General features: G+C 46.6%; 1 protein-coding gene across 2 annotated transcripts in view; it reads right to left on the reverse strand.

Annotated features, from left to right (window-relative positions):
• SMS (spermine synthase) overlaps positions 1 to 12,596 on the reverse strand; it is an 86,811-nt gene that overhangs the window by 22,949 nt on the left and 51,266 nt on the right. For both annotated transcript variants that reach the window (XM_037046231.1, XM_037046232.1), the window contains one exon: positions 2,250 to 2,370. In XM_037046231.1, coding sequence (XP_036902126.1) covers positions 2,250 to 2,370 — 121 coding nt within the window. The remainder of the gene's footprint in view (positions 1 to 2,249; positions 2,371 to 12,596) is intronic.

Raw genomic sequence — 12,596 nt, forward strand, 5'->3', positions numbered from 1 at the left:
TTAGAAGATGCACTCTGTTCAGAAAATACAGGCAGTGTGCTTGAATTGAAAAATAAATGCAACTAGTTAATTTTCACCTCCAGCCTTTAGATGGCCTCAAAATCAAGTTCAGGTCTGGGACACCACACTCAGCCTCATTTGAATGAGCCGATCAGCTTGCCCTCCCCAGCCACCACCACCAGCAGCACAAAAGAATGGGACCCCTTAACCACCTGGGTGGTTCTGGCAAAGAGTCCTTTGCCAGAGAACCAGGGGAACGCAGAGAATGCTGGAAGGGAGGGTCTCAAGTACCAACCAACCTCAAGGGATTAAAGTAAGAAATAAAAAGGAAAATTTACCAGGGGGATTATGGAGAACATGAAAATAGGTGGCTGAGGACCAGGACCTCAGGGGACCATTAACCAGAAACTTAGGCCAGAAGCTGAGTGTGGAGTCTCAGTGCTTCCTTCCCACAAGCAGTTAGATGCCTGGGTGGGAAGATTTCAGAACAGGACCCACGGAGATGGGGTCCCAGCTGATCAAGTGAAACTGGAAAACTAATGGAGAAAATTAAGGTTTTTTTAAATTAAGCATGCTGGGTTTTCGTTTGTTTGTTTTTGGTGTTTTTTTGTGTTTTGTTTTTGTTTTTGTTTTTTTTTTTTGCTGCTTATAAAATCAATTTTCAATCAGCTCTTGTCACTAAAAAACTACCTTCCAGGAAGAATTCTAAGTCCTCTGGATGGCTGGAATTGGTGTATCAGGTAGAATATTCAAGAACTGCAGTAGAGAGACAGGTAGGGCCAGGCTGCAAAGGCCCTGAGGAGACAGGCGGTCAGAGATGCCAGGCTTCACCGGGAGTGCAGGAGGAGCTTACCGAGGTGGCAGAATGCCAAGGTCTGATTTTCTGTGGTCCCCAAGGGATGGGCCACACAGCAAGGACAGTGCGAGATGGTGGCAGTGAGGGTAGAGAAGAGAAGTTAGGGCAGGCAGGGGCTGAATGTGCTCCTGCAGGAGCCACGGGGCTTGGGGACAGCTCAGGCTTCTGCTTCCAAAAGACCTGCTGGTAACTGGGCCCAACCATGGAGAGAGAGGATGGAGAGCCAAACAGGGTTGGGTGGCAACACTGTTTTGGATCACCCTTGAGGAAGAAATAACTCTAGATACATATGAGGTATCTGCTGAACACATATATGGAGGTTTGCCATATAATTAGAGATATAAATCTGAGCTTGGGGAGAAGGGGTGAGGATGTCTTTGAGAGGCATCAGGAGAGGGAATGCCAAATACTACTGCCATAGAAGTGGACCAACTAGACTTACAAAGAGAATGATGGATGAGGAGGTGATCTCAAAAAGTAAGTTGCCCTCATCTCATACCAATGTCTTTTGGGCCTCTCTGTAAGATGGTGTTGTGGGGGGGGGGGGGGCGGTTAATAGAAAAACAAAGGAGAGAATATGGGACATTAATGAAGGCATGTGGAATTCTAGGACTTTGTACTCTTTGAGGGAATGGAATGAAAGCCATCAAAAATACCCAGGAGCTCACACCTTTAAATTAACAGTGTAAATTACTAAGAATCTTGTTAGCATACTTAACCAGTCTAGATGTAGTGGAGACATTCCTATTCTCAGAACACACTGACTTTTATCCCTTTTGACTACATGAAGTCCAGATAGTCTGTAAGTGTTAAGGAAAGAAACTTGAACTTTTGGATCTCCTCCACTTCCTGGCAGGTTTCCAGTATATGTTTTCATCCTGCATCTGAGGATGGGTAATGAGTAATCACTTATTAAGAGTGCTACTCACAGTGGGGTCAACCCACAAGCGGCGTCAGCATCCCCTGGGAATCTGCTGGAAATGCGATTTGGGGCACTGCCCCTACTTACCACATCAGAAACTCTTGCACAGGGCCTAGGAACCTGTTTTAACTACGTCCAGATCATGGCCTACCAGTTCACACTGCTTATGCTGCCCAGGGCTTCTGGGTCCCGGCCACACAGTAGAATCACTTGGGGGCTTTAGAGAAATGTTGATGTCCAGTGGCTTCAGCCTCTGGCGGGGAAGCGCCTGGGCATGGGATTTTGTGGACGTGCTCCGGCGAGATGCTACTGTGAAGCTAAGGCTGAGAAGCACTGAATTCTAGGCCCCTCCCAGAATTTGTCAAAGAAGGAAAAAAATACCTAGACACCCCCGCCTCCTGCCCTTTGCAGCACCCCCTCTCCCACGCCTGAAGTGCTCGGGTGCAAAGAGAGCACTCAAGGACAGCTTACCTGCCATTTTTGTTTATGTAGGTCGCTAAATAGCCATGATCCTGCCAGGTATGCACCGACTCGGTCATTCCCTGCTCCTGGAAAATGGACTGGAGGCCTTTAAGAATGGTCTCGCCATCAGCTAGAGGGGGGAGAAAGCAAGATGTTCAGATGAATCGTGTTCAGAAGGAAAGCCAGTGAGGCACAGTTTGATGATTGAACTTTTTAAGAAAATCTGAACAAAGAGTGGCCAGAGTCACTTATCCCCTTTGTCATGAGCTGCAAAACATTCTCCATCCTGCCAAGCACAGGCTACACAGATTAGCAGGTAACACAACAGAACACAGTTAATTTAAGGATACAGAGCTGACAACATCTTGGATTATCCAGGTGGATCCTAAATCCAATGGCAGGTGTCCTTGGGAGAGAGAGAAGAGATGACACAGGGAGAAAGCAGAGGTGATATGAAGGCAAAGGTAGAGATTGGAATGATACACCACAGGCCAAGAACACACACAAGCAAGGACCCTCCCAACTACAGCCTTCAGAGGGGCGTGGCCCTGCCCATACTTTGTTTCAAGCTTCCGTCCTCCAGACCTAGAAGAGAATAAGTTTCTGTTTTAAGTTACCCATTTGTAATATTTTATTACGGTAGCCCCAACAGACTAATATGCCCACTGAAATCATATTTTCAACTTTGCTTAAACGAGAATAGAGTAGCAAAGCTGGCAGTGAAGGAGTGACTAGAATCCTCTGAATCCCCAAACACAGAGCAGTTAGGGTACCACAACCCAAACTCAGACACCATTTAGAACAAAACTAGATGACAGAGTGTATGCCCAAATCCTAAGACACGGTAGGCAGAGAGAAGTGAGCCCCAGCCCAAACACCTATGTGGTGTGGAGAGGAAGGAAGAGGTTGGGAAGGCAATCGGACTTCAAACCCTGCATTAAATTCCAATAGGCCCTGGGTGCTGGGTTGAGCTCAGTGGGTTGAGCGCCCATCTGTGAACCAGAAAGGTCACCAGTTCAATTCCCAGTCAGGGCACATGCCTGGGTTGTGGGCCAGGCCTGTGGTTGGAGGCGTGGCTGGGGTCCTGTAAGAGGTAGCCTACAGATGTCTCCCTCCCACATTGATGTCTCTCTGCCTCTCTTTCTCCCTCCCTTCTCCTCTCTCTAAAACATAAAATCTTAAAAAAACAAAACCAATAGCAGTTTACCCACAAAGAAAGGGGTCTCCTCTCTTTGAGAAGACAGCACCCAAGCAGAGCACTGGAGGGATAGCAGGACCCCTGGGAAGGGCCCAAGAGTGTCGAGGTGCCCTTTGGACAAACAAACTGAACTGAGGCCACTTCCATGAAAAAGCCTCATGTCAGGGAGAGACTACTGGAGACCACAGAACACACCCAGGGGGACACAAGCATCGAGCAACACGAGCAGCGACCTTGGGTATCATTACAGTCTCTCATTCCCAGTGAAACTGTGCCCCTGGGAAACTCATCTGGCAGAAAATGATCTAGCTGCCGTCACTATTCTGAAATTGGCTCAGGAAATTAAAAGAGGAGGCCTAAATTATGTCCCCAGAACGGCGGTTTTAAGACTGAATTCCACCTCCTAAAAAAAAAAGTTCTGATGAAAAGATCTAACCTTGTTCAGTGTGTGTTTGCCAAGGAGCCTGGTGAGGTCAGGCCACCGGGGAAGTGACTGAAGGGCAGAGTGGTGAAGACAAGTGTGCCCAGCACGTCGGAGTCCACATCCCCCGGCGGTTACTTACCCTGAAGACGAGGAAAGCCACTATGTAATTATTCAATCCTCCTTGGCTAGAACAGATGTTTTCTGTTTTGAAAGTATATAAAACAACTCATCACTCCTGGTAAAGGGCCTCAAGGATTGGGTTCTGTTGGCACATTACAAAGCAGAACACAAATCCCCCGGGCTGGTGAAGGGGACAATCCAGGCAGGACCACCCTGTGTGCCACTGGCCAGGCTGGGCAGTGAGTGAAGATCTCAGCCCACAGGCTGAGCTGGGGCAAACTGTCCCTTGGACCAGAGAAAGAGGTTTACTTTGTGTGACACTCGCAAAGCCCTTGACTGCCAGCAAAGCATGGAGATCGTCTGCTTTTCTCTAACGGGCACAATTAGCAAAGGCACCAAGTGGGCTAATAAGCATCGTCCAGCCAGGTTCAAAATGGGGGAAAAACAATATAAAGAAATCCAATTTGATGTGTTACTTATTTCTTTTTTTTTTCAAGATTTTAAAAAAGATTTTATTTATTTATTTTTAGAGAGAGGGGACGGGAAGGAGAAAAACATCACTGTGTGGTTGCCTCTCACGTGCCCCCTGCTGGGCACCTAGCACACAACCAAGGCATGCACTTCCACCGGGAATCGAACTGGTGACCCTTTGGCTCACAGGCTGGCACTCGATCCACTGAGCCACACCAGCCAGGGTGTGTTGCTTATTTTTATACTATAGGTTACCCAGTAGTTCAATAGAAACAGGCCAGGTCTGAATGTTATTTCTGGCTGTCTCCACTTCCTGGTCCCCATGGGCACTGTGCCAGCCCTGCCACTGACCTGGGGACTCCCCTGTCACCCACCCTGCTCCCAGCCCTTGGAGAACACTCCAGAAAGGGGAGCGAGGGCTGAAATAACTGCCTAGCACATCTTTCCCACAATCATGGTTTCAAAGTGAAGAGAGAAAGCCAAAGACATAAGCTCCACTTTGCAGTTTCTAGAACATGTAGACCAGTGGTTTTCGATCCCAGCTGTGCATTATAATCACCGAGGGAGTTTCAAAAACTGATGCCACATCCTAGACCAATTAAATGAAAATCTGGGGGTAGGACCCAGGCATCAGTAATTTTTTTAAAGATCCCTGGGAAATTCCAATATGCAGCTATAGTTGAGAACCACTAATCTAAACCAGTAGACACAACAAAGAAAAGGAAATCCCCATGATCTCCAAACCAATTACGCTCAAGCAACCAAAAGGTTATTTCAACCTTTACGCCTCTCTAGCGGGGAGCATGTAACACGACCGAGCAAAATGTACGTGGCTCTCTCACCTAAACCGAGGCTGACAATATGGGCTAAGTGACAATCCTGTGCCTCACAGGAGTTTGGTAAACCGAGTCACGCCCACCAAACGTGAGTAGTCCCCACCCCACTCTTATGGGGGGGAAAATTGCCCAGGGACAGAAACCCTTGAAAAGTATGGGATACTCTACAGACAAGTGAAAATGAGCCTGGGGTCACAGCACACCCAACTCTGGGAACATAAGATAGCAGTGGCATAAATGCTTCCAAACCGGAAAATTCTACAAGAGATATAACCACACCGCTTTTAGGCAGACATGGTAATCCAAACCAGGCTAATAAAATGATTATTTTTGGCAAAAGTTCTTAAAAAGGCTCTGGCTAGCCAGGGTGTGTAATAACTAGCATACTACTCAGAGCCTTCCGAAGTGCTCAGAACGACAACGACCTGTCCCAGGGTAAACGTGTCCTTTTTCCACTGGAGAACTAATGCCCCCATTTCCAGATCACTGCCGACTTTGTATGTGCTTATTCAGGAATGACTTAAAAGGAATCAGCCCTGGCTGGTGTAGCTCAGTGGATTGAGCGCGGGCCTGCCAACCACACAATTGTGGTTTGATTCCCAGTCAGGGCACATGCCTGGATTGCAGGCCAGTTCCCAGCGGGGGACCCATGAGAGGCAACCATACATTGATATCTCTCTCCTTCTCTCCTTCCCTTCCCCTCTAAAGATAAAAAAATAAAATCTTTAAAAAAAAGGAATCAACTTAGGGGCAGGGAAGGGAAGGATGAAAGCCCAAGTTTCATCTCCCTTCCTCGTGTTCTCCCAGGGATCCATTTACAGGCCTGTCTTAGAGAACAAACCCCAGTGCTCTGACCCTGAGCACCAGCTCCAGATGGTCAAATCCCCAACCTGTACATCTGCTGGACCCTGCCTCCCGCCCAGCTGCTCACCCACTGTCCTCTAAGGAACCCGGCACTAGTGTTCATTCATTCCCTCCATCCCTTGTGGTCCGGTACTGCCATTCCATCACTGATCCACCTGGTCATGGGCATAAATTAAGAAGATTAATTGTACCAACCCAACTTCAGTAGCCCAACAAGTTGAGGGACTGTTGTTGAACAAAAACCTAAGACACCAAGTGCCCTGGCAAAAACTGTGGGAAAATGTGCTTCGGCTATATTCTCACTCACTCAGCTTTAAGAGGCTAAAATACTGTAACCCCCCTTAACAAAGTGGATTCCATTAAAGGCTGCCCTCAGGAAATACGCATTCCAGAAAAACTCTTGACTCTCTCCGCCAGTGACCTTGACTTGTGCCTTGAAGTTTTTTTTGACTTGAAAAACTCCCACCAAGACAACTTAGGACAAATGATGTGCGGGCGTTCTTTAAGCTACCCAATCCCAAGCCATGCTGGACGCCATCCCTTCTTGCAGGGCCATCAGTCGGCACCAGCCTGCCGTGCCGGGCTATGGGTCAGAGCTGCAGTAGTCTCATCTATAAAATGAGGGGGTCAGAATAGGCAATTTGTGGCCAGTTCATCTCCTACTCCCCCAGACCCTAGTGTTTCCACAGCCCTGTGCCCTCCTCCTACCTGATTCTCCACTCCCTCAGGTCTACCTCCCCCACCCACACTTCCCCTTTAAGTCCTGGTCAGAGGGCCCCTCCCTGTGCAGGGCCCACCCCCACTCCCTCGTAGCTCTGTGAGCAGCTCACTGCAAGAGGAAGCACAGAGACACGTATCCTTTCCTCAAAGCCTGAGACTGATGTCAGAACACCTAAGAGCTAGAATTGGGCTGTGCAGTTTCCCTTCCCACGTAAACCAGCTTTCTGGTTTTCTTGAATGACCTCTCAATATAAAAGAGGAAGAAAGAGAAACTGGACTCCAATACAGTTTGAAGTCATTCCAGTATCTACTTTAAAAATCCGCTCAGAAGTCCTAACATTCACAGTAGGGTAGTTACATGACCACTGCACTGGTCAAAACTCAGAACTGTACACTAAAATGTGCTCGGTGTAAATTATATTAAGTTAACACAAGTCTTTTCCAGGGTTCCCACCACCACTGGCTTAGCCACTCTGAGACTAACAAAAGAGCGCAGCATGGCTCACAACTCCCTCTCACCCCAGCAGCTTGCCCAGAACTGTCTAAGGCTTAGAGAACATCATTTGCAGTCACTCAACATATGCTTCGTGTAACCAAACACATGAATGTTGCCAGGCAGCAAGTCCAGATTACTGAAATCAGGTGATATACAGAAAGAGTCTACATATTTCTCACAGAGCTTAACCCTTAAAATGACATTAAGATTGCTTTAGCCCTGGCTGGTGTGGCTCAGTGGATTTGATTCAAATGGGCCTGCGAATCAAAAGGTCGCTGGTTCGATTCCCAGTCAGGGCACGTGCCTGGGTTGTGGGCCAGGTCCCCAGTAGGGGGTGTGTGAGAGGCAACCACACATTGATGTTTGTCTCCCTCTGTTTCTCCCATCCCCTCAGTCTAAAAATAAATAAATAAAATGGTTTAAAAAAAGGCTTAATGAATTTCCATGGATTAAAGTGAAGGTCAAGTAGGCAGTTTCCTCAAGCCTGTCTTCCTTCAACAGCCTGGTCTTATATTCCCTCATCCAGTTGTTTATGTAACGGCAGCAGGATGACTAGTGTCCTCACACAAAACCCAAGCCAACAGGAATGTTCAGAGCGGCATGATTCATAATTATCAAAATGTGCAAAGCCCTAATAGCCCAAAATTCAAAATGGATAAACAAAACATGGTCTGTCCATACCGTGACCTATTATCCAGCCAGAGGAGAAACGCAACACTGACACCCGCTACAGCACAGACAGCCCTTGAAGATATGATGCTAAGTGAAAGAAGCCAGTCACAAAGGACCAATACTGTACAATTCCTTTTTTAAAATTTTTTTTTAGATTTTTAATTTATTTATCTTTAGAGGGGAAGGAGAGAGGGAGAGAAACATCAATGTATGGTTGCCTTTCATGCATCCCCTGCTGGGAGTGGCCTGCAGGGAACCAGCCTGCAACCCTGGCATGTGCCCTGACTGGGAATCGAACTGCAATCCTCTGGTTCGCAGGCTCGTGCTCAATCCACTGAGCTACGTACGCCAGCCAGGGCCTATACAATTCCATTTTATGACACAGCCAGAAAAGGCAGATCCCTAAACACAAAAAGCAAACCAGTGGGCGCCAGGCTGGGAGGAATGGGGGTGATGCCTAAGGGGTACAGGTTTCTGGGTGATGAAAATATTTTATAACTGTCTTGATGGCCACACAACTCTGAATGTATAATTAATTGTCCCCTGGTATCCAAAGGGGACTGGTTCCAGGACTGCCCTCCCTACGGATACCAAAATCCAGGAACGTTCAATCCCGTATATAAAATGACACAGTATTCGCATGTCACCTATCATACCCTCCCACATACTTTAACTCATCTCTAGGTTACTTACAACACCTAACATAATGTAAATGCTATGTAAATAGTTGTTATATTTTATTGCTTAGGGCAGCGATTTTCAAATGGCGTGCTGCAGGAATTTTTAACTTTCGATACCTGACTATTTTAATCAGGGACACTGGCCTCTTTTCCCTTAGATCATCAAATTAAAAAACGACAACAACCAACACAACAGTAAGCCATCCGATGTGAGATGAATCAAAATTATACCTCATTTTTTCATCAGATCAGCCAGAAATATAATTCATTTTTTGGGTGTGCCACAGAACTTTAGTAATTAGTTTAGTTGTGCCACGAGATGAAAAAGGTTGAAAATCACTGGTTCAGGGAATAAAGCCAAGAAAAAAAAAGTCTATCCATGCTCAGTCGGCAACAATGTAACTCCCCCACCAACATTTCCTCTCTGCAGTTGCTTGAATCTGCAGATGCATGGGGCCAACTGTACTGGAAATCACTGAACTATTTACTTCAAATGAAAGCATCGTATGACACTTGAGTCACATCTCAATAAAGCTGTCCCATAAAAAGCCGCACTCTTGGATTCTCAGTTACTGTGAGGTAACCAAAGCAACGGAAAGTTCCAGAAGGGGGTTTCTCTCCTGCCATCAACCATAAGCTAGGCCATAGGCACCAGGGTAAGGTGGTTTCAAGGGGCAGTCTTCCTACCCATCCCCGCCAACCACCATCCATGTCCAAACAGCAAGTGTCTGAGTGGCTGCTGAGTGCAGGCACTGTCCCGGGTGCTGGAGATGGCTTTCCGGCCACTGAAGGGCACCTGCAGCCAATCTCAGTGCCTGGGTCCAATCACAGCAGTGATGTACAACATGGTGACTAGAGTTGATAGTACCGCATCAAATATTTGAGAGTTGCTGGGAGAGTGAATGTGAAAAGTTCTCATTACAGGAAAAATATTGTAACCGTGTGATGACGGATGTTGACTAGACTTATTGCTGTGATCATTGTGCAGTATATACAAATATCAAATCATGTTGTATGCCTGAAGCTAATATACTATTAAATGTCAATTACATCTCAAAAATGCCCTGGCTGGTGTAGCTCAGTGGATTGAGCGAGGGCCTGCCAACCACATGATCATGGTTCGATTCCCAGTCAGGGCACATGCCTGGGTTGCAGGCCAGTTCCCAGCAGGGGACTCACGAGAGGCAACCATACACTGATATTTCTCTCCTTCTCTCCTTCCTTTCCTCTCTAAAGATAAATAAATAAAATCTTTTTAAAAAATAAATAAATAAAAAGTTTAAAAAATTACATCTCAAAAAATAGTATTACAATGGTGAGGTGGGGTTGAAGGACAATGAGAAACAATTTGCCTGTTTTCAGAGCAGTTCCTGTTTTCAGAGCAGTTTCTGATGTTCACAGAGAAAAGTAACCTAACCAGGAAAAACTAACTCTAAGAAAGGAAGAAAAAGACCTACTGAAATCCGATTGGGAGCCATACAACACAACACAGAAGTAACCCAGGTCTTTTCAGACAAACGCGCATTAAGGAAAACCATATGGGACTGTTTACCAGACCAGTACCAGCCACAATGACTACTTCTTAAAACTCACGTGCCATTATCCCTGGCATATTGCAAATGTGCTGCTCATTATTTCACTGCCTGGCCTTCGCTTCTACGCTGCAGGAGAGCAGTTAAAGGCGCATTTCCTATCACCCGCCAACACCTACTGGAAATGACGCGGGAGCCTCATTCTACTTTAAAATAATACCAGCCCAGGTCCTCCAGGAGCTAATCTCCTTACAAAATTAAAGGAGGGTTTATTAAAATATAATTTGTGTGACACAATCCTAATCCGTCTTTAGTTAGGAACCCAAACACTAATACGATATTGTATCTTCTTCTTCCTGCTAAACCTGTTTCCCCCACACGCCTCAGACGGCAAAGAGGGCGTACCTGCACGGAGTCAGTTATCCAGTGGCTCCAACTCTCCGATCCTCCCTTAGCCCACATGGGAGGCTAACCAAGAATTATGAAACAAAGCACAGGAAGGGGAGCTTACATAAAGGCCTGGCTCTCATTTGGAGGGAAGGTTAACACTTAGTTTGTGGTCATGAGATGCTAAACACCGGGCCACCTGCCCTTTTCCAGAAGGAAACATTTTAAGCAATGTAAGGCGCCCTACAACTCCATGGGCTCAATCAAGGAACATGCTTTTAGAAACTAGGAAGGAGTAAACTTGGGCCAGAGCTGTGGAAAAGAAAAGGGGAAGACCACCAAGGCAGTGGACACGGAGAAGAGGTCAGGACCATTAAGGGCCTTCTCTGCGGGCTGCACTCATCTCCACAAGAAGTTAAGGGAGTGACACAAAACCTGGCCCAGCAGCATCAGAAAAGGGGCATGCCAGGTGGCAAGACAGGACTTGTAGGGTTTGAGTGTAGAGGACAGGTAAAGACGTAAGGAACCTGAACCCATAAAAACAACCAGCCCTTATTTTTAGTTCAAAACTGCCATCCGCGCCCTGGCTGGTGTAGCTCAGTGAATTGAGCGTGGGCCTGTGAACCACACAATCATGGTTCGATTCCCAGTCAGGGCACATGCCTGGGTTGCAGGCCAATTCCCAGCAGGGGACGCACGAGAGGCAACCATACATTGATATTTCTCTCCCTCTCTCCTTCCCTTCCCCTCTAAAGATAAATAAATAAAATCTTTTAAAAAAGATCTTAAAAAAAACAAAAACTGCCATCCGCAGTCCACCAAGAGGTGTAAAAGGGGTCCCAGCTGCCATCTGTCATCTCCTCCTTTCCCTCATGTCACAGAGCAGCAGGATGAAAACAAGTTCCTGGCTGGCCCGAGGTTGGACAGCAATGGTTCCTTCAGTTCAACCCAGGAGAACAAGATTTCTTTCCCAAACTAACTGTGTGATCACCACTTTCTCATCCAGGAGCACTTAGTATCAGAAATACCTAGCTCTCTTCCCAGTAACTTTAGGTGGGCAGAATCCTTTTACAGGTCAGACCTAGTACCATTTATGTTTCTATACACAATTCTAGGGTTTTCTGCCCAAGCTTCTGTGTCAGGCTGTGAATCAAAAATAGCTTTTCCAGAGATAAAGGAGTGTGGTTCCTGTAACGTCAGAAATCACCTTTCTATCAGAGCTGTTTCCGAGGCAGCCCCAGCGCCTTCCTTCTTCTGACTTTGGGCAGGGCAGACTCCACCAAGCCATTCAGGTAGCCCCCCCCCCCTTCAGGGGACCTCCAAGGAGATTACTCAGCACCTGGAAGGCACTGGAAAAGTAAGCATGATGGCAGAACAGCACAGAGATGAAAGACAAAGGACACAAGTCAAAACACCCAGACACAGAGAGGGGCGTGCGTGATGATGGATTCCAGATGAGAAACAGGCCATGTGCAGGGCCTGAGAATCTGTACTTGCAAATTTTTCCAGATGGCTCTGAGGCAAGCCGCGGCACTTAGTGTAAAGGCAGGGGGTGGGTCCTGTAAAGGGCCACAAAGGAAAGATTTCAGGTTTTGCAGGTCTCTCACAAATGTGTGTTTTACCACCCTTTAAAATGCAAAAATGATTCTTAGCTGGAGGGCCATACTAAAACAAGCCAGGAAGCAGGATTTTTGGCCTAAGGGCCTCAGTTTGCTGACTCCTGGTCTAAAATGTGTTTTCAGCGGTCAATTGCTAAGCAACAGGGGTAGGACTCTGGGCTGTAATCTATAACCTGAATTTCCAGAAGTGGTGTTAATATTTGAGACTATAATAATCTGAGGAATAATTCCTACATTCAAGTTAGCAACTTATTAAATGTAGGGGGGGAACCAAGCTAATAACCTATATAACTAGGACCCCTGCTTTAAAAAAAATACACGAAAATGAATTAGCAGT

Source organism: Sturnira hondurensis, unplaced genomic scaffold (genome assembly GCF_014824575.4).
Source record: "Sturnira hondurensis isolate 20B ecotype Veracruz unplaced genomic scaffold, ASM1482457v3 Scaffold0005220, whole genome shotgun sequence".
NCBI classification, from domain to species: Eukaryota; Metazoa; Chordata; class Mammalia; order Chiroptera; family Phyllostomidae; genus Sturnira; species Sturnira hondurensis.